The following is a 24616-nucleotide window of genomic DNA, read 5'->3' as shown; positions in this document are numbered from 1 at the left end:
GCCAAACATCGCGAGAGCAGATGGTTGTCAACCACCTCGAGCAGCCAAATATCGCGAAACCAGACATATTTCCCCCCCGCCCACGCAGCGGCAAAACATCACGAGGACAGACGGATGTCAATCGCCTCAGCTTCCCAGACGTCCCCTGTTCATCAGCCTGCCGCCTAAATTACGCATCGACATGCCAAATATCGCGAGAATAGATTAATCCTATCGTTCGTGGGAGAAGCTGCCCCACCAGAGTCAAACATCGCGGAAACTGTTGAAGCTCCTCCTTCAGCAAAGATGTGCGGCAATTCTAAGTTAAATATCTTATATCCGCTGGTTTTATACATGAGATTAAAATAATAATTAAAATATGAATGATGTGTTCTGATTCGGCTAGTGACACGCGAAGCATACCGGTAGTTGTAGTTTGCGTACGGACACTGACGTTCCTGCCGTCTCCATGGTGACGTTGGACGCCAGCGCCATGCTGCACTCCCGTTACTACTCTCCGAATGAGGTGGCGGTGCACAGCACGGTGGACGACCTGTGGGTGTCCTACCTGGGCAGGGTGTTCGACCTCACCCCACTGGCCCAGGAGTTCCAAGGTATTCGAGTCTCATGATCCGAGAGGAAGCGCGCTGGGGTGGTGGCCTACGCGGAGGGAGCGCAGCTGGTGCTGAGGAACCGCCGCGGGTATAGCGGTCAAAGTTAAGGGAGCGCCGCAGGGCGAGCAGCCAGAGCTGAGGCAGAACCGGGGGTCGGGCGGCGAGAGCTGTGGGAGCGCCGGGGGTTGGGCGGCGAGAGCTGTGGGAGCGCCGGGGGTTGGGCGGCGAGAGCTGAGGCAGCGCCGGGGGTCGGGCGGCGAGAGCTGAGGCAGCGCCGGGGGTCGGGCGGCGAGAGCTGTGGGAGCGCCGGGGGTCGGGCGGCGAGAGCTGAGGCAGCGCCGGGGGTCGGGCGGCGAGAGCTGTGGGAGCGCCGGGGGTCGGGCGGCGAGAGCTGAGGCAGCGCCGGGGGTCGGGCGGCGAGAGCTGAGGCAGCGCCGGGGGTCGGGCGGCGAGAGCTGAGGCAGCGCCGGGGGTCGGGCGGCGAGAGCTGAGGCAGCGCCGGGGGTCGGGCGGCGAGAGCTGAGGCAGCGCCGGGGGTCGGGCGGCGAGAGCTGAGGCAGCGCCGGGGGTCGGGCGGCGAGAGCTGAGGCAGCGCCGGGGGTCGGGCGGCGAGAGCTGAGGCAGCGCTGCAAGGCGTGTGGACAGAACTGAGGGAGCGACGTGGGTATATCAGTCTTCACCACTGGACTCAGAGACTCCACTTCAGCCATTGGGCCTTCAACTTCCCCACTGGACTCTAGTTATCCCATTTTATTAAAGAGCCTGATGGTTGAGGGATAATAACTCTCTTTGGACTTGCTGGAGTGAATCCTGAGTCTCTAGTACCTTCTACCTAATGGCAGCAGCAGAAACCATCTCTGTGATCGTAACAGAAAAACTAAGGTATGAGCTGGGGCTTCGATGGAGACCACAGCTTTGCGCCATCTTGACCAGTCTCTGCAACACTCAGAACACACTGGAGGAACTCAGCAGGTCGGGCAGGATCCGTGGAAAAGATCGGTCGACGTTTCGGGCCGGAACCCTTCGTCAGGACTGTAGAGGGAAGGGGCAGAGGCCCTATAAAGAAGGTGGGGGGAGGGTGGGAAGGAGAAGGCTGGCAGGTTCCAGGTGAAAAACCAGTAAGGGGAAAGATAAAGGGGTGGGGGAGGGGAAGCAGGGAGGTGATAGGCAGGAAAGGTGAAGAAGGAATAGGGGAAAACACAATGGGTAGTAGAAGGAGGCAGAACCAAGAGGGAGGTGGTAGGCAGCTGGGGGAGGGGGCAGAGTGACATAGGGATGGGGGAAGGGAGGGGGAGGGAATTACCGGAAGTTGGAGAATTCTGTGTTCATACCAAGGGGCTGGAGACTACTTAGACGGTATATGAGGTGTTGCTCCTCCAACCTGAGTGTAGCCTCATCATGGCAGTAGAGGAGTAGTAGACCCCACCACTAAGCACATCTTTCCCTCTCCACCCCTATCCGCCTTCCGCAGGGATGGGTCCCTCCGCGACTCCCTGGTCCACACATCCCTCCCCACTGATCTCCCACCTGGCACTTATTCCTGTAAGCGCAAGTGCTACACCTCCTCTCTTGCCACCATTCAGGGCCCCAAACAGTACTTCCAGATGAGGCAACACTTCACTTGTGAGTCTGTTGGGGTCATCTATTGCATCCGGTCATCCCGGTGCGGCCTCCTCTTCATCAGTGAAACCCGACACAGATTGGGGGACTGCTTCGTCAAGCACCTCCGCTCCGTCCGCCAAAACAGACAGGATCTCCCGGTTGCCACCCAGTTCAACTCTGCTTCCCATTCCCATTCAGATATGTCTACTGCCATGATGAGGCTAAACTCAGGTTGGAGGAGCAACACCTCATATACCGTCTAGGTAGTCTCCAGCCCCTTGGTATGAACATAGAATTCTCCAACTTCCGGTAATTCCCTCCCCCTCCCTTCCCCTATCCCTATTTCACTCTGCCCCTTCCCCCAGCTGCCTATCATCTCCCTCATGGTTCCTCCTCCTTCTACTACCCATTGTGTTTTCCCCTATTCCTTCTTCACCTTTCCTGCCTATCACCTCCCTGCCTCCCTTCCCCCACCCCTTTATCTTTCCCCTTACTGGTTTTTCACCTGGAACCTACCAGCCTTCTCCTTCCCACCCTCCCCCCACCTTCTTTATAGGGCCTCTGCCCCTTCCCTCTACAGTCCTGACGAAGGGTTCCGGCCCGAAACGTCGACCAATCTTTTCCACGGATGCTGCCCAACCTGCTGAGTTCCTCCAGCATGTTGTGAGTGTTGCTTTGACCCCAGCATCTGCAGAGTATTTTGTGTTGACCAGTCTCTGATTGGCTATGTAGAATCTTATGGGGGGGGGGGAATAAACAAGTTTGTCCAACTTCTCCTTGTGGTTAATACTCTCAAATATTCTGATAACCTCTTCTGCACCCTCTCCGAGGTGAAAGATCCCTTCGCCCTTGAGGTGTTAGAAGCCCACCTGGGTTGGGTAACAAGACCTGAGGTCTGCTTACCACACCCTTTCTGCACCCCTCTTGACACAGAGAAGCTCCATGGAGAGTGTAGGTGTGCTCAGACTGTTTGGCTTTCCTTTCCCCTCTTCCTTCATCCATTCCCATTCTGAATTCTTCCGATTAGGTGATGTTCTGCTGAAACCTATTATAGAAGCAGCTGGGCAAGACATCAGCCACTGGTTCGATGAGGAACGAGAAGATGTGAGTAGAGTTTTAAGCTCAGGAGGCTATGGTGTGACAGAAGTGAAGATGGAAACGTGGCAGTCAGTGTGGACATGGTGTTCCAAAGGCCCTTCCCCCGTGCGGTATGGTTCTCTGACTGTATTAGTTTCACCTTGTGGAGAAGAAGATCAAGTGTGCCGATAGTACCTTTTAATAATTGCAAGCAATTACCGTCTTGCACTGAACAATGTCTCAATCCTGATGACCACCCATGGTGAACATGACTATAACGGCCTGGGGAGTCAGAGTTTGAACTTTCAATCCAGGCGTCCTCTGCAAGAAGTTTATATGTCCTCCCTGTGGAATGCATGGGTTTTCCGGACCAGTTATTAGGTTAATTGATCTTTGCATATTGTCCTGTGATTATGCTAGGGTTAAATGTTATTTATTTGGTGATATAACACAGAACAGCCCTTTGGGCCACACTGCCCCCAGCAATCCCTGACAACCCCGATTAACCCTAACTGAATCATGGGACAATGAATAATGACCAATTAACCTACTTAACTGTTTTGTCTTTGGAATGAGGGAGGAAACCGGAGCATCCAGGGAGAACCCGCGCATTCCACAGGGGTTACATACAGAGGATGCCAGGATTGAACTCCAAACTCTGGTGACCTAAGCTGTAGGGACGTTGCGCTAACCACTACACAACAGTCACATCCAAATCAGGGATTGCCGGGCATTGCGGTTGGGAGGGCCTATTCCACGCCCTATCTCTAAACAAACAAATAACATCCAACACACACAAAATGCTGGTGAACACAGCAGGCCAGGCAGTATCTATAGGAAGAGGTACAGCCAACGTTTCGGGCCGAGACCCTTCGTCATAACATAACTGGCAGCTTGCCAGAAAGGAACCAATTACAAAGGTGTTGATTGAATTGTGTTATCCAACAACTCCGGGTAGTTGCGTACTGATCGCAGAGTACCACAATGAACCATTTGTCTTGACTAGCCTGCAATTCCTTTTATTTATCCAAGTGACCAATGCAGCTCATGCACCATCCGGAACATCTTTGAGAAGGAGGTGGTGAGTTACACCCTTCAGCTGCTGCATTCTCTGGATTGAAGGTTTCCCAATATTACCTTGAAATAGCGATTCCAGGATCTAGAACTGGTGAGGGAGCAGGTGGCGGGGCAGAGGTATGTCTCTACCAAAGGAGGTGTAAGGAGCTCCTTCCCTCTGCTAGCCTGCAGGTCACCTTCGGGCAAGGTGTAGCACCTGATTAGCACCCTCCCCCCACCCCCGATCAGGGTCACGTGGAATCATGGGAGCAGGTGGTGTCTATCACAAGTCCTGGTTCTTCGACCACTGACACCAGGCAGACACTCTCTGAAGAGTATCAGTAATGGCTGGGGTCACTTGTCTTGTAAAGGCACTGCCCAGCTGCCCAGAAGAAAGCAATAGCAAGCCACTTCTGTAGAAAAATTTGCCAAGAGCAATCATGGTCATGGAGAGCACATGATTACCCACGTCATACGGCGCGGCACATGATGATAAGGAAGCATGAAATGTTGTTCAGGGTCAAGATGGAGGGCTTACTTGTGAGATTTATGCCTATCTTGTCCTCCTCTTCCTTTACCTCATAAACTTGTCCAATTGGACCATGAAAGCATCTTTGTTATCTGCTTCATCTTTCCTTGTGGTACCAAGTTACATATTCATAAAATTGGTGGGTAGGGAAGGTTTTTCTGAATCTCTGTGGTACTTCTCTGGTTTCAGATACGTACATGTATGGTTGCTCAGTTCACAATGTGTAACAGTTTGATTGCTTTAGTCTGCATGCCGTGTGACTGCAAACATCTTCTCTTGATTGCTCATGCATCCATGCTGTTAAAGAAAAATTACGGCTCGCTTTTATCACAATTATTTTGTCTGATTTTGCATTTTCCAGCATCTATAAAAGAAAACTTGAAAGCCCGGACAACCAAATTGAAGAACAGCTTCTTGCCCCTGTGTTGAGAGACTCCCGAACCAGTCACCCCTCTCACTTCCCCTTCCTGGTGGGAATGCCACATTTTTGGACTCTTAATTCTACTGCTTTCTATTATTCCATTACTGTCACTTCAGCGCTTCTTATTTGCCCTGTTTCAGACTGAACTATCATCTTTGCACCATTTTGTTGAATTTTTACAACCCTTGGAGACATACTCAATAAATCTATAGAATAATAATCATAACAGTAACTGCACCAACTTGGTCATTCAACAAGTGTGCAAAAGACAACAAACTGTGCAAATACAAAAATAAAGGAATAATAATAATAAATAAATGTCAAGAAAATGAGATGAAGAGTCCTTGAAAGTCAGTCTGTAGGTTGTAGGAACATTTCAATGATGGGGCAAGTGAAGTTCAGTGGTTCAAGAGCCTGATGGTTGAGGGGTAATAACTGTTCCTGAACCCGGTGATGTGAGTCCTGAGGCTCCTGTATCTTCTTCCTGATGACAGCAGTGAGAAGAGAGCATGTTTTGTATGGACGGGGTCCCTGATGATGGATGCTGCCTTCCTGTGTCAGCATTTACTGTAGATCTGCTCTATGGTGGGGAAGGCTTTACCCGTGATGGATTGGGCCGTATCCACTTCTTATCGTAGGATTATTTCTACAAGAGGTTTGAGGTAATTTACTTTTTATTTTTTCCTACTTCTCTTCTAATATTTGTGTATTTGTATATCTGTGCTCTTGTAATGCTACTGTGACACTGTAATTTCCTTTGGGATCAATAATGTAACTATCTGTCTATCATCTACATTTGCTTCATTGAACAAGGAATTTCACTAGTACTTTCTGGTGTGTAGGACAATAAACTAACATGAAATCTTTATCTCTACTGTAACGTAAGTCTCTGAATGAAACATGAAAATAGAAGGGAGGATTTAAAATAAAATTATTTTGGGAAATTGGTATTACAGGCAAAAGCACCATTTCTTACCTACAGTATACTGCAAAAGTCTTAGGCACATAAAAATAACTAAACTGCCTAAGATTTTTGCACAGTACTGTAGTAATATTATGTATTGCACTGTACTACTGCCATAGACAAAAACATATTTCATTACATATGTGAGTAATGATAAACCTGATTCTGATATGGGTCTCTGTTGAGGACTGAGAGTGGGAAGAGGGCAGGGAGAGGGGAATCATGGTTGGGAAAAGGGGAAGGGAGAGGGGAGGGAGCAGGAAACAACAGAGAGACATTCTATAATGATCAATAAACCAATTATTTGGAATCAAAGGACCTTGCCTGGTGTCTCAGGGCTGGATGTGTCCGCGCCCACACTAACCCCCAACAGTGGCACTCCTTCTCTGCCACCTGTGCCACACCGCTCCTGCATCACTCCACACTCGCCATTACCAACATCCTTTGCTCCTGCTAGATTTACAAACTGGCTCACCGCTCCACGTTGACAAATACAGTACTGTGCAAAAATCTTAGGCACGCTAGCTATATATGTGTGCCTAAGACTTTTGCACAGTACCGTAGTTCAGTTATCTTCCAGCAGTGGTAAGTCCTCCAAGTTAAGGTATACCCACAGTTGGAGAGGGAGATCCAGGGATGAAAGGGGTCGGTGATATATTTCCAAATTGGGAAAGAGTAGGGCTTGGACGCTGTAGGTGCTGATCTTTCCCTGCACCTGCTTCCCTTGTCTATCATGGGATTGGGAGGTGTGGCCGGGGTTAGTAATTGCAATGCATTTTGTAGATGATCCACTGGAGGGAGTTAATACAAAACATAAAGCATTACAGCTGAAGAACAGACCCTTTGGCCCATGAAAATTTGCTGAAAATATTCAGGATAGTTGATGAGGTGTCAATTAACTATCCACTTAATCCTAGGTGATTTCAGATTTCTTGAATGTTGTTGGCAGAGAGTATCCCATCACAATGGTGATCAGAATAATTTTAGTGGCTTTGAATGTGAAGTGTAGGTGGTTTAATTCTCTCTTATTGGTCACTGACTACCACCTGGCATGAATATTACCTGTCACTTAGCAACCTCCATCCCTCAATGTCGACAATTGGTGTACTATTGTTAGGTGTACCAAGGTACAGTGAGAAGTTTTTGTTTGCGTGCCATTTATACAGAACATTCCTCTCAGGCCTCTGGTGGAGATTGACCACGGATACTGCATCCAAGCTGAGTATGTGTTGAGCAAGCCAGGCCAGTACGATATGGAGACAAAGCTGTTGCCCATGTAGCTAGCTCCCCCTCTCCACGCATCTGATCAATCCAAAGGAACGGCAGAGACAAGACGGTTTGGCACCAGCAGTGTTGTAGGTGTTGCTGTTCAGTGTTGAACTCAGTGTAGGACTGCTTCAGGGATTCCAGCTCTGGATTTTTCCCTTGGGGATTACTCCTGAAAACTTCCCCATGAGTGGAAGGCTGTGAAGGTTTGAAATCTGAGTTTTCCTTCTCCTAGATGAGCTGCCAACCACGGCTGACAAGCCCCATCTGCCTGAAGCGACTGGTTTTAAGGCGCCAATAACCCGCCTTTGCCCCTTCTCCTACCAGAAGAAATGGTTCCACTGGGCTTAGTAGTTAAGCCACACGTGAAGGCCAGGAGCTGGACTTGGTTATCAGAGGCTGTTAGAGGTATACGCCATTGAGAGCATTTAATACGTAGTGGGAGCTTATCCATACTACCACTCCCAGCTATACAGATCATCCATATGTAAGTATATTTTCCATACGTAAGTAGAAAAATATGGAATATGGTGTTAAGAGTTATAGAAAAAGTGCAGTGAAGGTAGGCAAATAGTATACAAGGACAACAGCAAGATAGATTATGAAATCAGCAATTCATCCTTAATGTATAAGGTCCATTCAAGAATCTGATTACAGTGGGGTAAAAGTTTGGTCTATCCAGGTGAAGGATCTCAACCCAAAACATCGTCTGTCCTGAAATATCAACTGTTTATTCATTTCCATAGATGCTGCCTGACCTGCTGAATTCCTCCAGCATTTTGTGTGTCTGTTGGAGTCATCTACTGTATCCAGTGCTCCCGGTGTGGCCTCCAGTATATCGGTGAGACTCAATGTAAATTGGGAGACTGCTTCATTGAGCACTTACATTCCGTCCATCATAAAAAGTGGGATCTCCCAGTGGCCACACATTTTAATTCCACTTCCCATTCTGACATGTCAATTTCTACCCCCCTTCACCATTTCCCATTCCCTTTTCCCTCTCATCTTATCTCCTTGCCTGCCCATCACCTCCCTGTGGTGCTTCTCCCCCTTTTCTTTCATGGCCTTCTGTTCTCTCCTATTAGGGTGCTCACTATCTCTTTCACCAATCAACTGGCCAGCTTTTTACTTCACCCCTCCCCATTTTACCTATCGCCTTGTGTTTCTTCCTCCCCTCCCCTCACTTTCTAACTCTGACTCCTCATATTTTTTTCTTTGGTCCTGATAAAGGGTCTCAGCCTGAAACGTCGACTGTTCTTTATTCCATAGATGCTGCCTGGCCAGCATCTGCAGAATCTCTTGTGTTTATGACTGCCTGTCTATTTTCCTCCAGTGTTTTGCATGTGTTGCTTGGATTTCCAGCATCTGCAGATTTCCTCTTGTTTGTGATTGAGCATTTTGGAAGTGTTTGCTCTGGATTTCCAGCATCTGCAGAATCTCTTGTGTTTATGACCACCTGTCTATTTTCCTCCATGAATGCTGCCTGAGCCACTGAGTTCCTCCAGCATTGTGTGTTACTGTCTAGCATCTGGGTTTGGCTCCATGCATCTTAGCAGCTGCTTAGTTTGCTAAGGAACTGAATCGAAATTTCTCCATTTCTGATTTTGTGTTGGATGGGCATTTGTTAATTAAGTGATGGTTGGCCCAAGAACACAGCCTCAAGGTGGAAATATTTGACAACAACCACCTTCCTCTGTATAAAGTGTGACTCCAATGACTGGAGTAAATGCACTGGATACCCGTAATCTTCCGCTCTTCCCGGTTTCCTTGATGATACTCTCTCAAATGACGTCAAAGACAGCCACCCTCAGCTTGTCGAAGAAAGCACGGCAACGCTTCTACTTCCGTAGGAGTTTGCGGAGATTCAGCGTGGCATCTGGAACTTTGACAAACTTCTACAGATGTGTAGTGGACAGTGTATTGCCTGGCTGGATCCCAGCCTGGTATGGAAACACCAGTGCCTTTGAATGGAAAATCCTAGTGAATTGAAAAGCTAGTGGATTTGGCCCAGTACATCACAGGTAAAGTCCTCTCAACCATTAAATACATCTGCTTGAAATGCTGTCGTAGGAAAGCAGCATCCGCCATCAGGGACCCCCACCACCCAGGCCATGCTTTCTTCTCCTTTCTGTAAAAGGTACAAGAGCCTCAGGATTCGCACCACCAGGTTCAAGAACAGTTATTACCCCTCAACCATCAGGCTCTTGAATAAAAGGGGATAACTACACTCACTTGCCCCATCATTGGGATGTTTTCCACAACCAATATTCTCACCTTTATCTCATTATTTATTAGGAGTTTCATTAGGGGTTTGAGGAGATCTGGTATGTCAAGGAGCGGTGCCTCAAGAAGGTGACATCTATCAGTAAAGGACCCCCACCACCCAGAACATGCCCTCTTCTCATTGTTACCATCAGGAGGGAGGTACAGGAGCCTGAAGGCACACACCCAATGATTGTTTACTCCCCTCTGCCATATGGTTCCTAAATGGACATTGAACACTACCTCATTTTTTTGTAAAATATATATTATTTTTTGTACTATATTTAATATATTTTATATACATCTGTATACTTACTGTAATTTATTTATTTTCTTTCTATATTAGAACATAGAACATAAAATAGTACAGCACAGTACAGGCCCTTCGGCCCATAATGTTGTGCTGACCCTTAAACCCTGCCTCCCATATAACACCCCCCACCTTAAATTCCTCCATATACCTGTCTAGTAGTGTCTTAAATTTCACCCGTGTATCTGCCTCCACCACTGACTCAGGCAGTGCATTCCACGCACCAACCACTCTCTGAGTAAAAAAACCTTCCTCTAATATCCCCCTTGAACTTCACACCCCTTACCTTAAAGTCATGTCCTCTTGTACTGAGCAGTGGTGCCCTGGGGAAGAGGCACTGGCTATCCACTCTATCTATTCCTCTTATTATCTTATACACCTCTATCATGTCTCCTCTCATCCTCCTTCTCTCCAAAGAGTAAAGCCCAAATATTATCATATATTGCATTGAACTGCTGCTGTTAAGTTAACAAATTTCACGACACATAGCAGTATTAATAAACCTGAATTCTGATTCTAATTTTGTTGCCTCTGCACTCTGGTTAATCTTTCATTGATCCTGTTATAGTTACTATTCTATAGATTTACTGAGTATGCCCACAGGAAAATGAATCTCAGGGTTGTATATGGTAACCTATGTGTACTTTGATAATAAAATTTACTTTGAACTCTATAATTCTGTTCTTTAGTGTGTGTTCAAGCTAAAGGTCTGGAACAGAATGATGCTGACAATATGCAAGCTGAACATCTGTGGTTAGTTATTGCCGAGTAAGTGCTGCTTGAAGACACTGTTAACAACACCATTCATCACTTTGCTGAAGGTTTAGAGAAAACTTATTGAGTGGTGATTAGATGGATGGGTTTGTCCAGCTTTTGCCATACCTGGGTGATTTTTTTTTACAATGTTGGGTAGATGGCAGTGTTGTAGCTGTGTTGCTGCTAGTGTGGATCGCTGATCTTCAGTATGACAGTGGCACGTTGCCTGGTCCCGCCTGCATTTATTGCCCGCAGTTGTGTGTCATGTCACGTGATGTGAATCAAATTGGCTTTAGTGACATTGGCGACCTTGAAAATAAGCCAAGAAGCTTCAAATTTCAACTAATAATAGAAGTCAGTAATTGATATAAAAGATTCAAAGTACATTTATTATCGAAGTGTGTATACAGAATACCACTCGGAGATTTGTCCTCCCACAGGCAGCCATAAAACAAAGAAACACCATGGATCCTGTTCAAGAAAACATCAGACACCCAATGCGATAAAAAATGAACACATTCAACAAATGGCAAAAAGCGAGTGAATAACACACAGAATACAAAACCAGGAGTCCAGTAGTATTCAGTTTAGTTCAGTTCAGTGCCCAGCTACTAGCCCACTGTAGGGCGCAGGTCCATTCTTCACCAAAGCGCCCCAGACCACATTGATCACCACAATCAAACATGAAAACATAGAAAATAGGTGCAGGAGTAGACCATTCGGCCCTTCGAGCCTGCACCGCCATTTATTATGATCATGGCTGATCATCCAACTCAGAACCCTGCACCAGCCTTCCCTCCATACCCTCTGATCCCCCTAGCCACAAGGGCCATATCTAACTCCCTCTTAAATATAGCCAATGAACTGGCCTCAACTGTTTCCTGAGGCAGAGAATTCCACAGATTCACCACTCTCTGTGTGAAGAAGTTTTTCCTAATCTCAGTCCTAAAAGGCTTCCCCTTTATCCTCAAACCGTGACCCCTCGTTCTTGACTTCCCCAACATCGGGAACAATCTTCCTGCATCTAGCCTGTCCAATCCCTTTAGGATTTTATACGTTTCAATCAGATCCCCCCTCAATCTTCTAAATTCCAACGAGTACAAGCCCAGTTCATCCAGTCTTTCTTCATATGAAAGACCTGCCATCCCAGGAATCAATCTGGTGAACCTTCTCTGTACTCCCTCTATGGCAAGGATGTCTTTCCTCAGATTAGGGAACCAAAACTGCACACAATACTCCAGGTGTGGTCTCACCAAGGCCTTGTACAACTGCAGTAGTACCTCCCTGCTCCTGTACTCGAATCCTCTTGCTATAAATGCCAGCATACCATTCGCCTTTTTCACCGCCTGCTGTACCTGCATGCCCACTTTCAATGACTGGTGTATAATGACACCCAGGTCTCGTTGCACCTCCCCTTTTCCTAATCGGCCACCATTCAGATAATAATCTGTTTTCCTATTTTTGCCACCAAAGTGGATAACTTCACATTTATCCACATTAAATTGCATCTGCCATGAATTTGCCCACTCACCCAACCTATCCAAGTCACCCTGCATCCTCTTAGCATCCTCCTCACAGCTAACACTGCCACCCAGCTTCGTGTCATCGCAAACTTGGAGATGCTGCATTCAATTCCCTCATCCAAGTCATTAATATATATTGTAAACAACTGGGGTCCCAGCACTGAGCCTTGCGGTACCCGACTAGTCACTGCCTGCCATTCTGAAAAGGTCCCGTTTATCCTCACTCTTTGCTTCCTGTCTGCTAACCAATTCTCCACCCACACCAATACCTTACCCCCAATACCGTGTGCTTTAAGTTTGCACACTAATCTCCTGTGTGGGACCTCGTCAAAAGCCTTTTGAAAATCCAAATATACCACATCCACTGGTTCTCCCCTATCCACTCTACTAGTTACATCCTCAAAAAATTCTATGAGATTCGTCAGACATGATTTTTCTTTCACAAATCCATGCTGACTTTGTCCGATGATTCCGCTTTCCAAATGTGCTGTTATCACATCCTTGATAACTGACTCCAGCAGTTTCCCCACCACCGACGTTAGGCTAACCGGTCTATAATTCCCCGGTTTCTCTCTCCCTCCTTTTTTAAAAAGTGGGGTTACATTAGCCACCCTCCAATCCTCAGGAACTAGTCCAGAATCTAACGAGTTTTGAAAAATTATCACTAATGCATCCACTATTTCTTGGGCTACTTCCTTAAGCACTCTGGGATGCAGACCATCTGGCCCTGGGGATTTATCTGCCTTTAATCCCTTCAATTTACCTAACACCACTTCCCTACTAACATGTATTTTGCTCAGTTCCTCCATCTTACTGGACCCTCTGTCCCCTACTATTTCTGGAAGATTATTTATGTCCTCCTTAGTGAAGACAGAACCAAAGTAATTATTCAATTGGTCTGCCATGTCCTTGTTCCCCATAATCAATTCACCTGTTTCTGTCTGTAGGGGACCTACATTTGTCTTTATCAGTCTTTTCCTTTTTACATATCTATAAAAGCTTTTACAGTCAGTTTTTATGTTCCCTGCCAGTTTTCTCTCATAATCTTTTTTCCCCTTCCTAATTAAGCCCTTTGTCCTCCTCTGCTGAACTCTGAATTTCTCCCAGTCCTCAGGTGAGCCACTTTTTCTGGCTAACTTGTATGCTTCTTCTTTGGAATTGATACTATCCCTAATTTCTCTTGTCAGCCACGGGTGCACTACCTTCCTTGATTTATTCTTTTGCCAAACTGGGATGAACAATTGTTGTAGTTCATCCATGCAATCTTTAAATCCTTGCCATTGCATATCCACCGTCAATCCTTTAAGTGTCATTTGCCAGTCTATCTTAGCTAATTCATGTCTCATACCTTCAAAGTCACCCCTCTTTAAGTCCAGAACCTTTGTTTCTGAATTAACTATGTCACTCTCCATCTTAATGAAGAATTCCACCATATTATGGTCACTCTTACCCAAGGGGCCTATCACGACAAGATTGCTAATTAACCCTTCCTCATTGCTCAAAACCCAGTCTAGAATAGCCTGCTCTCTCGTTGGTTCCTCGACATGTTGGTTCAAAAAACCATCCCGCGTACATTCCAAGAAATCCTCTTCCTCAGCACCTTTACCAATTTGGTTCACCCAATCTACATGTAGATTGAAGTCACCCATTATAACTGCTGTTCCTTTATTGCACACATTTCTAATTTCCTGTTTATTACCATCTCCGACCTCACTACTACTGTTAGGTGGCCTGTACACAACTCCCACCAGCGTTTTCTGCCCCTTAGTGTTATGCAGCTCTACCGATATCGATTCCACATCTTCCCAGTTTAGGTCCTTCCTTTCTATTACGTTAATCTCCTCTTTAACCAGCAATGCCACCCCACCTCCCCTTTCTTTCATGTCTATCCCTCCTGAATATTGAATATCCCTGAACGTTGAGCTCCCATCCTTGGTCACCCTGGAGCCATGTCTCTGTGATCCCAACTATATCATAATCATTAATAACAATCTGCACTTTCAATTCATCCACCTTGTTACGAATGCTCCTGGCATTGACACACAAAGCCTTCAGGCGCTCTTTTACAACTCTCTTGGCCCGTACACAATTATGTTGAAAAGTGGCCCTTTTTGATGCTTGCCCTGGATTTGTCGGCCTGCCACTTTTACTTTTCTCCTTACTACTTTTTGCTTCTACCCTCACTTTACACCCCTCTGTCTCTCTGCACTGGTTCCCATCCCCCTGTTGTGAACTAACCTCCTCTCGCCTAGCCTCTTTAATTTGATTCCCACCCCCCAACCATTCTAGTTTAAAGTCACCTCAGTAGCCCTCGCTCAAACCGCTCAAAAACAGCAAAAAATGAGAGTAACCAGAATCCAGGAGCACATGCAACAGGAACCTCAAAGTTCATGCAACACTCCAACAACACAAGTCCTCAGCTTTGCCAGTCAATCCAGGCAAGGTGGATCCCAAGGCTTCTGCACTTTCCTCCGACAGCAGCTAGCGAGAGGGAGAGGAAGACCAGGCAAATGCGAGCAGACAGCGCTGAACACCCGCCCGTCCTCCGCTCTCATCCTCATCGACTTCAGCCTTGCTTCACACCTCAATCGGAGGGAATCAATGGAGTCAATCATGGGCTCATGCCCTTGATGCCTCGATTGGAGGGAAGCAATCATGGACTTGAGCTGGTCTCCAGGGTTCCAGGCCTCCAAGCCACACACTCTGCACGTCCATGGCCTGTACACACGGCCATGTGAAATGATGGTACATCAATTGCTCTGCCCAACAGCATAAGAAATTACACAGAGTTGTGGACGCAGCCCAGTTCATCATGAAAATCAGCCTCCATTCCATAAGATTGAGGGGAGATTTGTTAGCGGTATGAGGGGTGAATGCAAGCAGGCTTTTCCACTGAGGTTGGGTGGGAGTACTACTAGAGGTCATGAGTTAAGTGTGAAAGGTGATCTTCCAATCTACCTTGCCATGGCCCATGGACTTTACTTGAATGTCTGCACTGCACTTTCTCTGTAACTGTAACTCTCTATTCTGCTTTCCTTTTGCTTCCTCATTTACTTGTAGATATTGAAATAATCTGTCTGGATGCCACGCAAACCAAAGCTTTGACTATATTTTGGTATATATGACAGAAATAAACCATTGCCAAAAATGTCAAAAGGTCCGTGAGCCAACTGAGATACTACACAGTGTTGGGAGAGGTAGGTCTTCTTGCTCAAGTTTAACTGTTAGTGCAAAGCAGTCACAGTGGGGCAAATCCCAGAGACACCACCTTAGTCGAAGAGCAAATAATTACATATTGTAAATGAGAAACACAAGACAAAATGCTGGAGGAACTCAGCAGGTCAGGCAGCATCTATGGAAGTCAATGTTTCAGGCCGAGACCCTTCTGTAGGACATCCCTGGTTAAGGGCCTCAACCCAAAATGGTGACTGTTTATTCTTTTCCATAGATTCTGCTTGACCTGCTAAGTTCCTCCAGCATTTTGTGTCTGTTACTTTATATTATAAGTGAGATCTGGTTTGTATTCTCTCTAATTGAGCTGTTGAAGATGATTAAAAGGTGTAATTGTGTAGAGAGCAAGAAAGAGAAAAGGAGCCTTCTGGAAGCTGTCTAGAATAAGGACAACCTAGAATCAAAGTTCAGCCTGTAACCAACCTTTCCAATTTGGCCCGGCGCTTAAATCGGCGAAACCTTGGGTCTTTCCTCACTCTCAGGCCCAACCTCAGTTCTGCCACATCAAATCATCTCCAATTCTGCTCCAGCAGTGGCCAAACATTCAGAAATAACTAAAAATGGCCTAAAAATCAGAACCAGGGTTCTGGGAGGCACCCATTCACACCCAGAATAGTGGGTGCCTGTCCCCAGAAAGCCATCAAGTCTTGGGTTGATATAAAATGATGGTCAGATTTTTGTTGGGCAAAGTGATGAAATGTTATGGAACTGCTAAAGGGAAAGGGTGATCCAGAAGAGTGACCAAATGGTCTCAAGAGGCCAAAAGATCTCCTCTTCCTTTGACCGCCTTGAATCCTGTTCACCATTTCTGCTCACTCAGCCATTCATTTTTGAACATAGAACAGTTCTGCACATGACATGCCCTTTTGCCCACTATGTCTGTGCCAACCATGATGGCAATTTAATCTAATACTTTCTGTCTGCACATGCTCCATATCCCTCCATTCCCTGTATAATCAAATATCTAAATGCCTTTTAAATATTGCTATAGCATCTGCACCCACCACTTCTCGTGGTTTGCCCTGCAAGCCTCTTTTAACTTCCCTCCTCTCATCTTAAACCTATGACCTTCAGTATTTGATAGTTCCATCCTGGGATAAAGACTCTGATACACTTTTGCCAGGTCTCTCCACAGCTCGCAAATCTGACAAACCTCTCCATGGAGGTGAGGAGGTGAACTAAAAATACTTAAGTTTTTTTTTCTCATTTTTCCCCTTGCTAACTAACCTTGCAATATACAAGAAGAGGTGAGAGGGTTGCATTTGTGGAGCCCTTCTCCTCCTGATCCTCGCCCCTTCGACTTTCACTCTGCCTCTGGGACAGATGGGGTGGCGAGACCTTGCATTGTGAAGATTACTGGGGGAATTTAACGAAGTAGATGAGTCTGAAAGTCTGTGGGGAACTGGCACTGATACTGGGTTGGGCAGATTAGGCATGAAACAGTTAGCATACGATGAGTGTTTGATGACACTCGGCCGGTACCTGATTGAGTTCGGGAGGATGAAAGAGGGATCTCAGTGAAACCTACCAGATACTGAAAGGCCTGGATAGAGTGGACGTGGAGAGGATGTTCTCATCAATGGGACAATCTAGGATCCAAGGGCACAGTCCCTGAATAAAGAGACATCCCTTTAGAACTGAGATGAGGTGGATTTTCTTTAGCCGGGGGTGGTGAATCTTTGGAATTTTTTGCCACAGACAGCTGTGGAGGTCATGTCATTGGGTGTACTTAAGGCAAAGAATGGGGTTGGGGAAAACATCAGTCATGATTGATTGGTGGAGCAGACTCAATAGGCCAAATGGTCTAATTCTGCTTCTATATCTTATGGAATGGTGGGACAGGCTCAAGGAGCTGCTCCTGTTTTCCTGTGTTTCCCCTGTTCTTAATCCTTAACCCAAGAGAGATATATTGTATCTAGACGCTTGGGACTGAAGCAGCCGAGCATTTACCTCTTCACTTCCAACGCAGGTCCGCATTGAGATCGACCAGCTCACCAACTGTCAGAAGTACCACACCCCTCGTGGCCGCTTCATCCATGTCCCCCCACCAATGCCGCAGAGCAACTGGTTTAACAATTTCGGGACGCCCTGGTGGAAAGATCCAAAGTACGAGGTCGGAATTTTAAGCGAGAAAACAAGATACATCCGGATCATCAACACTCTCACAGCCCAGGAACAAGTGCTTGAGGTACAGAATGCCCTGTGGTCATTGTAGATGGGAGGGGTATTTGCGGTATCATTAATTGTCTGTTAAAAATGTAGGGCATGCCTGTTCCCTTTTGAGGAACAGTTCATAAGCAAGAAGTGCTGCACTGTGTATGACACTGAGCTGTAGAATAAGAGGGTGGGGAGAGGGGAAAGCCTGCAAGCTGGCAGGTGATAGGTGGAAGAGGTAAATGGCCAAAGAAGGAATCTGAGAGAGGACAGTGGACCATAAATGAAAGGAAGTGGGAAACCAGGGGGAGGTGATGGGTTGGTCAAGAGAAGAGAATCAGAATCAGGTTTACTATCAAGGGCAGCAGTTGTGAAATTTGTTGACTTTGCAGCAGCAGTACATTGCAATACATATTAAAAGCGAGAAAAACGCGAATATCGGTAAGTGTGTGTGTATATATATATAAACTAGAAAGATTAAATAAGTAGTACAAAAACAGAAACAAAGAAGTAGTGACAAAGTGTTCATCGGTCCAATGCCCATTCAGGAATTGGATGGCAGAGGGGAAGAAGCTGTTCCTGAATCATTGAATGTGTGTCTTCAGGCTCCTGTACCTCCTCCCTAATGGTAGCAATGACAACAAGGCATGTTCTGGGTGATGGGGGTCCTTAACGATGGATGCCGCCATTTTGAGGCATCGCTCCTTGAAGATGTCCTGGATACTATGGAGGCTGGTGCCCACGGTGGAGCTGAATGAGTTCACAACTCTGCATTTTATTTCAATCCTGTTCAGTAGTATTCCTCCCGCACCCCCCCCCCCCACCTTACCAATCAGTAATGCAGCCAGTTAGAATGCTCTCCATGGTACATCTAGAAATTTTTGAGTGTTTTGTAAAAAGGCCACCAGAATGGGGCAAAAAAAGGGGTTGGGAAATGGGAGTGGTTACCTGAAAGTTAATCAGATTAGAGACTACACAGATGGGCTATGAGATGAAACACTGATTTCTCAAACTTCTTGTAATTGCTGCCCCCTCTCCTTCGCCATTCCCTATTCCCATTTTCCTCTCTCACCTTATCTCCTTACCTGCTCATCGCCTCTCCTTCCTTTTCTTCCATGACATCTGGCCCTCTCCTATCCGATTCCCCTTTCTCCAGCCCTTTAACTCCTTCGCAGCTCCTTACATCAACCCACCCCCTCTCCCGGTTTCACCAATCACCTGCCACCTGTACTTATTCCTCCCCTCCCCCACCCTCTTACTCTGACTTTTCATCTGTTTTTTCCAGCCCTAATGAAGGGTCTCGGCCCAAAACATTAACTGTTTAATCTTTTCTATAGATACTGCATGGCCTGCTAAGTACCTCCAGCATTTTTGTGTGTATTTCTTTGATTTCCAGCATCTGCAGATCTTCTCCTGTTTGGAATATGAGATATTTCTCCTTCAGCTTGAGTTTGGCCTCTTCATGCAGTAGAGGAGGCCGTGGACAGACAGGTCAATGTGGGAATGGGAACTTGAAATGAAATGGATGGCCTTCAGAGATCCCAGCTGTTGTAGCAGACAGAGCGAAGGTGCTCGATGAAGCAGTATCCCAATCTATATTTCACTGAGTCTCACTGATGTAGAGAAGCTGCACTGGCAGCATAGGATACCGTAAATGACCCCGACAGACTCACAAGCGAAGTTTTGCCTCATCTGGTCTGTGTGCGGCCCTAAATGGTGGTGAGGGAGGGGGTGTAAGGGCAGGTGAGTCAGCGTTTACGACGGTTGTGGAGATAAATGCCAGGAGAGAGATCTGTGGGGAGGGATGGGTGGACAAGGACACAGAGTGATTTCCACCAACCACCCACCCTCCTGCTCTCACCTATCACCTGCCAGCTTGTACTCCCCCCACACCTCAACTTTCTTATTCTGACTTCTGCCCCTTTCCTTTCCAGTCCCGATGAGGGGTCTCGACCTGAAATGTGGACAGTTTATTCTTCTCCATTGATGCTGACTGACTTGCTGTGTTCCTCCAGCATTTTGTGGATGTTGAACAGCATTTATGGCCCATTAATAAATCTGCTGGTAAAGATGCTTACTAATCATCTTTGTGAACCACTGTGGTTAGTTTGGTGGACAATGCCCTCAGTAATGTTGTGTCTGGGGTGGGGGGTGGTGGGGTTCCTGGATTTGAAACCAATAGCAATTCAGAAACCGGAAGGTCCTCTTCTCTTGCACATCCTCCCGACTGGAAGCACGCACATTGATGTCTCCCAGTCTCAAACTCTCAGAGAGAACACTGTGCACTCATGTCTCTCAGTCCACAGGCCAATGTCTACTGCCTCTCAGTCTTTCACTCTTGTATCTCAACAATGTCTGGTGTCTCTCATTTCCTTTATCTCAAGGAGATACCCATACACAGACTGGGCTACTTCACATACTGTACATAATGACTCATATCAATGAAGGAGGCTATTTGGCCCGATGTCTCTATGCTGGATTTTAGGGTAATCTCCCTTCCCATCTGTCAGCCCACAGCTCTGTAGAACATGTCTGTGTTCGTTATTGGAACTATCTTCCCTTCTGTACAAACTGGCAGTTTGTGAAACACACAATACTGGTGCACAATCAGCAGTGCAAACTGGAATTTATTATGAGACCAAATCTGTCCTCTTCACCGCCCCCCTTACTCATTTCCATGCTCCAGCTTCCTCTCTTATCAGATCCCACCATCTGCAACCCTTTGTCACTTGGATCTATCTCTCATCTCCAACACTCTGTCATCATTTCCACTCTCCCCTCCTCCATCTATCCATCACCCCCTTCACCTGGATCCACCCATCAGCTCCCAGCCTCTGTCACTATTCCCTCTCTCCCCTCCTCAACTGCTCATTGCCCCTGCTCACCTGGATCCACCCCTCGCCTGCTGGATCTTGCCTCACTGTATCTTTCAGTCCAGGGAGACCTCAACTCTGGGAAAACAGGTACAGGGTGTCCACCACATCTCTGCCTCTTGTTTTATTTTAAACTTCTATCAGTTCTCCCCTCAGTCTCCAGCACTACAGAGAAAACAACACAAGTTCATCCAACCTGTCCTTATAGCAGATGCTCTCTTATCCAGGCAGCATCCAGTCGAACCTCTTGTGCATCCTTTCCAAACCTACACATCATTCCTGAAATGGGACCAGAATTGACCAGAATCCTGCAGATACAGCCTAACCAGAGCTTTAAAAAGCTGCAGTTGTATTTCACCTCAGCTCATCCTTCCCAATTCACATTAAAATGCATCACAGGACACAAAGCACATTCAAGATGAAAAACTAAACAAAAAAAAAACTAGCAGAATCACATCCTGTCATTTTATGCTAAGATATATACATCTAACTTCCTGACTCTTGAACTCAGTGCCTTGACTAATCAAGGCAAGCATGCCATATACCTTATTAACCTCCTTATCGACCTGTGTAGCCACTTTCCCATCCCAGGAGCAATGGGTTTGAACCTTATATCCTTTTGTCCATCGGCACTAAGGGTTTTGCCATCAGCAGTGCACTGTTCCTTTACATTTGATCTACCTTGCACGTGGCTGGATTAATCTCCATCCACCATTTCTCTGCCTGCATTCAGATTATCTAAGAAAGGATGTGTGATGTCAGAGAGGTTTCAGAAGTGGTTTATGAGAATGATTGGCCTCTGGACCTGTACTCACTGAAATTCAGAAGAATGAGGGTGCATCTCATTGAAACCTATTAATGTTGAAAGGCCACGATGGTGGACGTGGAGAGGATATTTTCTTCGGTGGAAGAGTCCAGGACCAGAGGGCATAGCCTAAGAATAGAGAGACTCCATTTAGAATGGAGATGAGCAGGAATTTCTTCAGTCAGAGAGTGGTGAATCTGTGGAATTTGTTGCCACAGGTGGCTGTGGAGGCCAAGTCATTGGGTATATTTAAGGCAGAGGTTGACAGGTTCTTGATTTGTCAGGGCATGAAAGAATACAGGGAGAAGGCAAGAGATTGGGGCTGAGGGGGAAATGGATAAGGCATAATGAAATGGCTGAGCAGACTTGATGGCCAAATGGCTTAAATTTGCTCCTATATCTTATTGTCATATGGCATCCAAAACACTGCCTACATCTGAGAACTTAATAACCCACCCATCCAGGTTTCCGTCCTAGTCCATTCCATATATTATCGCAAACAGCAGAGGTCTCAGTACCAGCTTCTGAGAAATACCACTAGTCAAGGACACAGAAGGAAACAGTGACAACTGGGGAGATGGCTCAGAGAAAGTGAGAATTAAATCGGGTCAGGCCTTTCCAACTTAGTTGAAAGGAGAGGGATGGTTAGAACTGTTGTCTAATTTACAGAGGGCCAAGAAAGGATGGGACATTTGGATTAAAGCCCATAGGAGGAGATAATTGGACTCAACAACTATCTGGAACTGGAAGAATAGAAAAGAATTAATTGAAAGTTTTAGACACAAACTCTCTTTGGTGGAAAGTGGTGGAATCCAAAATGAGAATGTGATATCCAATGGTGTTGTTTTACTTCCCCGGTCACTGGCCAGGTATGCACTGAGGAGACAATTAATGAAATCCTGGAGCGGTACCTGACGTACAACGCTCATGCGGCAAGCTATACCTGGAAGTATGATGGAGTGCAGCTGGACATGGACAAGACTCTGGAGGAGAATGGGATCGTGGACGAGGATGAGATGTTCTATGAGCTGCAGATGGAGCCCGATAACTACCGCCAATCCATTCTACTCTATTTCAATGACGACCTTACGGAGCTGTAGGCCTCAGTGACTACAGCAGGCCGGGTATTACCTCTCAACACCTTTGCCCTGCTTCCTCCCTGTGTTAATTATATAGGAATGTTCTGTTGTTCAATAAAGATGAGCTTTGTCACTAGTCATTCCTTAAGAATGTGCTGTATAGCTAACTCTCAGATAGTGAGGAATCCTTCTGTGTTACCACTGGCATGGAGGAAAAGAGGAAGCTGGGGGTGAGTGCTCAAGGGAGGAGGTCAATGCTGACTGGGGAGAGATGAGGTGGTTCTTATTGAAGCATTAAAACCGGGACAGGCAAGCTTGTTCTCTACCCTATGCTCCCTTCACTTCCTCCTAACCCCCGCCCTCTGAAGATGCTAAAACGTTTCTTTACTGTCTGAGGCCTCCGTAGGTCAGGGTCAACCATGGATGGTGCATCCCAGCTGTCAAATATGCAAGCCAGGTCAGTATAATATGGAGAGAAAGCTCCATCTCTCTTCGCGTCTGATGAACCCAAAGGAACGGCGGAGACTGAGGTAATTTGGCACCAGCGGTCTCATAGGAGTTGCCAGTCAGCATTAAACTCAATGTAAGACTGCCCTAGGGAGCCCAGCTCCAGACCTATCCATCAGGGTTTACTCCCGAAACCTCCCCATGCTGCAAGGCAGCGGAGCTTTGAGACCGCAGCTTCCCCGCTCCTAGATGAGCTACCAACCACGGCTGGTAGTTAGTTAGTTAGTTAGTTAGTCATACTTTATTGATCACGTGGGAAATTGGTTTTTGTTACAGTTGCACCATAAATAATAAATAGTAATAGAACCATAAATAGTTAAATAGTAATATGTAAATTATGCCAGTAAATTATGAAATAAGTCCAGGACCAGCCTATTGGCTCAGGTGTCTGACCCTCCAAGGGAGGAGTTGTAAAGTTTGATGGCCACAGGCAGGAATGACTTCCTATGACGCTCTGTGTTGCATCTCGGTGGAATGAGTCTCTGGCTGAATGTACTCTTGTGCCCAACCAGTACATTATGTAGTGGATGGGAGACATTGACCAAGATGGCATGCAACTTGGACAGCATCCTCTTCTCAGACACCACTGTCAGAGAGTCCTGTTCCATCCCCACAACATCACTGGCCTTACGAATGGGTTTGTTGATTCTGTTGGTGTCTGCTACCCTCAGCCTGCTGCCCCAGCACACAACAGCAAACTGGCCACCACAGACTCGTAGAACATCCTCAGCATCATCCGGCAGATGTTAAAGGACCTCAGTCTCCTCAGGAAATAGAGACGGCTCTGACCCTTCTTGCAGACATCCTCAGTGTTCTTAGACCAGTCCAGTTTATTGTCGATTCGTATCCCCAGGTATTTGTAATCCTCCATGTCCACACTGACCCCCTGGATGGAAACAGGGGTCACCGGTACCTTAGCTCTCCTCAGGTCTACCACCAGCTCCTTAGTCTTTTTCACATTAAGCTGCAGATAATTCTGCTCACACCATGTGACAAAGTTTCCTACCGTAGCCCTGTACTCAACCTCATCTCCCTTGCTGATGCATCCAACTATGGCAGAGTCATCAGAAAACTTCTGAAGATGACAAGACTCTGCAGTAGTTGAAGTCCGAGGTGTAAATGGTGAAGAGAAAGGGAGACAATGTCAAATCTGTTAAAGAACAGATTAAGTTCATGGGCCCTGTCCACACTGCCTTCAGCTCCTCTGTTGCTAGTTTGCCGAAACCCAGTGATGGTCCTCATCCCCCTTCAGACCTCTCTCATGTTGTTCTGCTGGAGTTTCCACTCAAGCTTCCTCCTGTACTTGTCTTTAGCCTCCCTGATCCTGGCTTTCAGGTTCCTCTGTATTGCCCTCAGCTCCCCCCTATTTCCATCTCTAAACGCCCTCTTTTTAGCGTTCAGGATGTCCTTAATGTCCTTTGTCACCCATGGCTTGTTATTTGAATAACAAAGGACAGTTCTTGTCGGAACATTGCAGTCCACACAGAAGTTAATGTAATCAGTGATGCATTCTGTGAGCCCATCAATATCCTCTCCATGTGGCTCACAGAGTGCCTGCCAGTCTGTCACCTCAAAACAACCCTGGAGCGCCTCATAAGCCTCCTCTGA

General features: G+C 46.5%; 1 protein-coding gene across 2 annotated transcripts; it reads left to right on the top strand.

The window, feature by feature from the left end:
- The first annotated feature begins 439 nt into the window (after positions 1 to 439).
- Positions 440 to 22621, top strand: LOC134346279 (cytochrome b5 domain-containing protein 1). 2 transcript variants are annotated; one of them, XM_063047624.1, is made up of 4 exons: positions 440 to 593; positions 3223 to 3299; positions 17560 to 17778; positions 22292 to 22621. In XM_063047624.1, exons 1-4 carry the CDS (start codon positions 449 to 451, stop codon positions 22520 to 22522), a joined length of 672 nt encoding a protein of 223 aa, XP_062903694.1. In that variant the 5' UTR covers positions 440 to 448; the 3' UTR covers positions 22523 to 22621. The 2 variants fall into 2 exon arrangements, with proteins under 2 accessions (XP_062903694.1, XP_062903693.1); XM_063047623.1 differs by lacking the exon at positions 3223 to 3299 and having other exon boundaries at positions 472 to 593.
- Positions 22622 to 24616: the final 1995 nt, after the last annotated feature.

This window comes from Mobula hypostoma, chromosome 5, assembly GCF_963921235.1.
Source record: "Mobula hypostoma chromosome 5, sMobHyp1.1, whole genome shotgun sequence".
NCBI classification, from domain to species: domain Eukaryota; kingdom Metazoa; phylum Chordata; class Chondrichthyes; order Myliobatiformes; family Myliobatidae; genus Mobula; species Mobula hypostoma.
This window is presented reverse-complemented; position numbering and strand designations above follow the sequence as displayed.

Coding starts and splice junctions, on each gene's coding strand:
- LOC134346279 (XM_063047624.1), top strand. CDS start 449: ATGGTGACGTTGGACGCCAGCGCCATGCTGCACTCCCGTTACTACTCT. Junction 3,300..17,559: donor TCGATGAGGAACGAGAAGAT/GTGAGTAGAGTT, acceptor CTTCCAACGCAG/GTCCGCATTGAGATCGACCA. Junction 17,779..22,291: donor CCCAGGAACAAGTGCTTGAG/GTACAGAATGCC, acceptor GTCACTGGCCAG/GTATGCACTGAGGAGACAAT.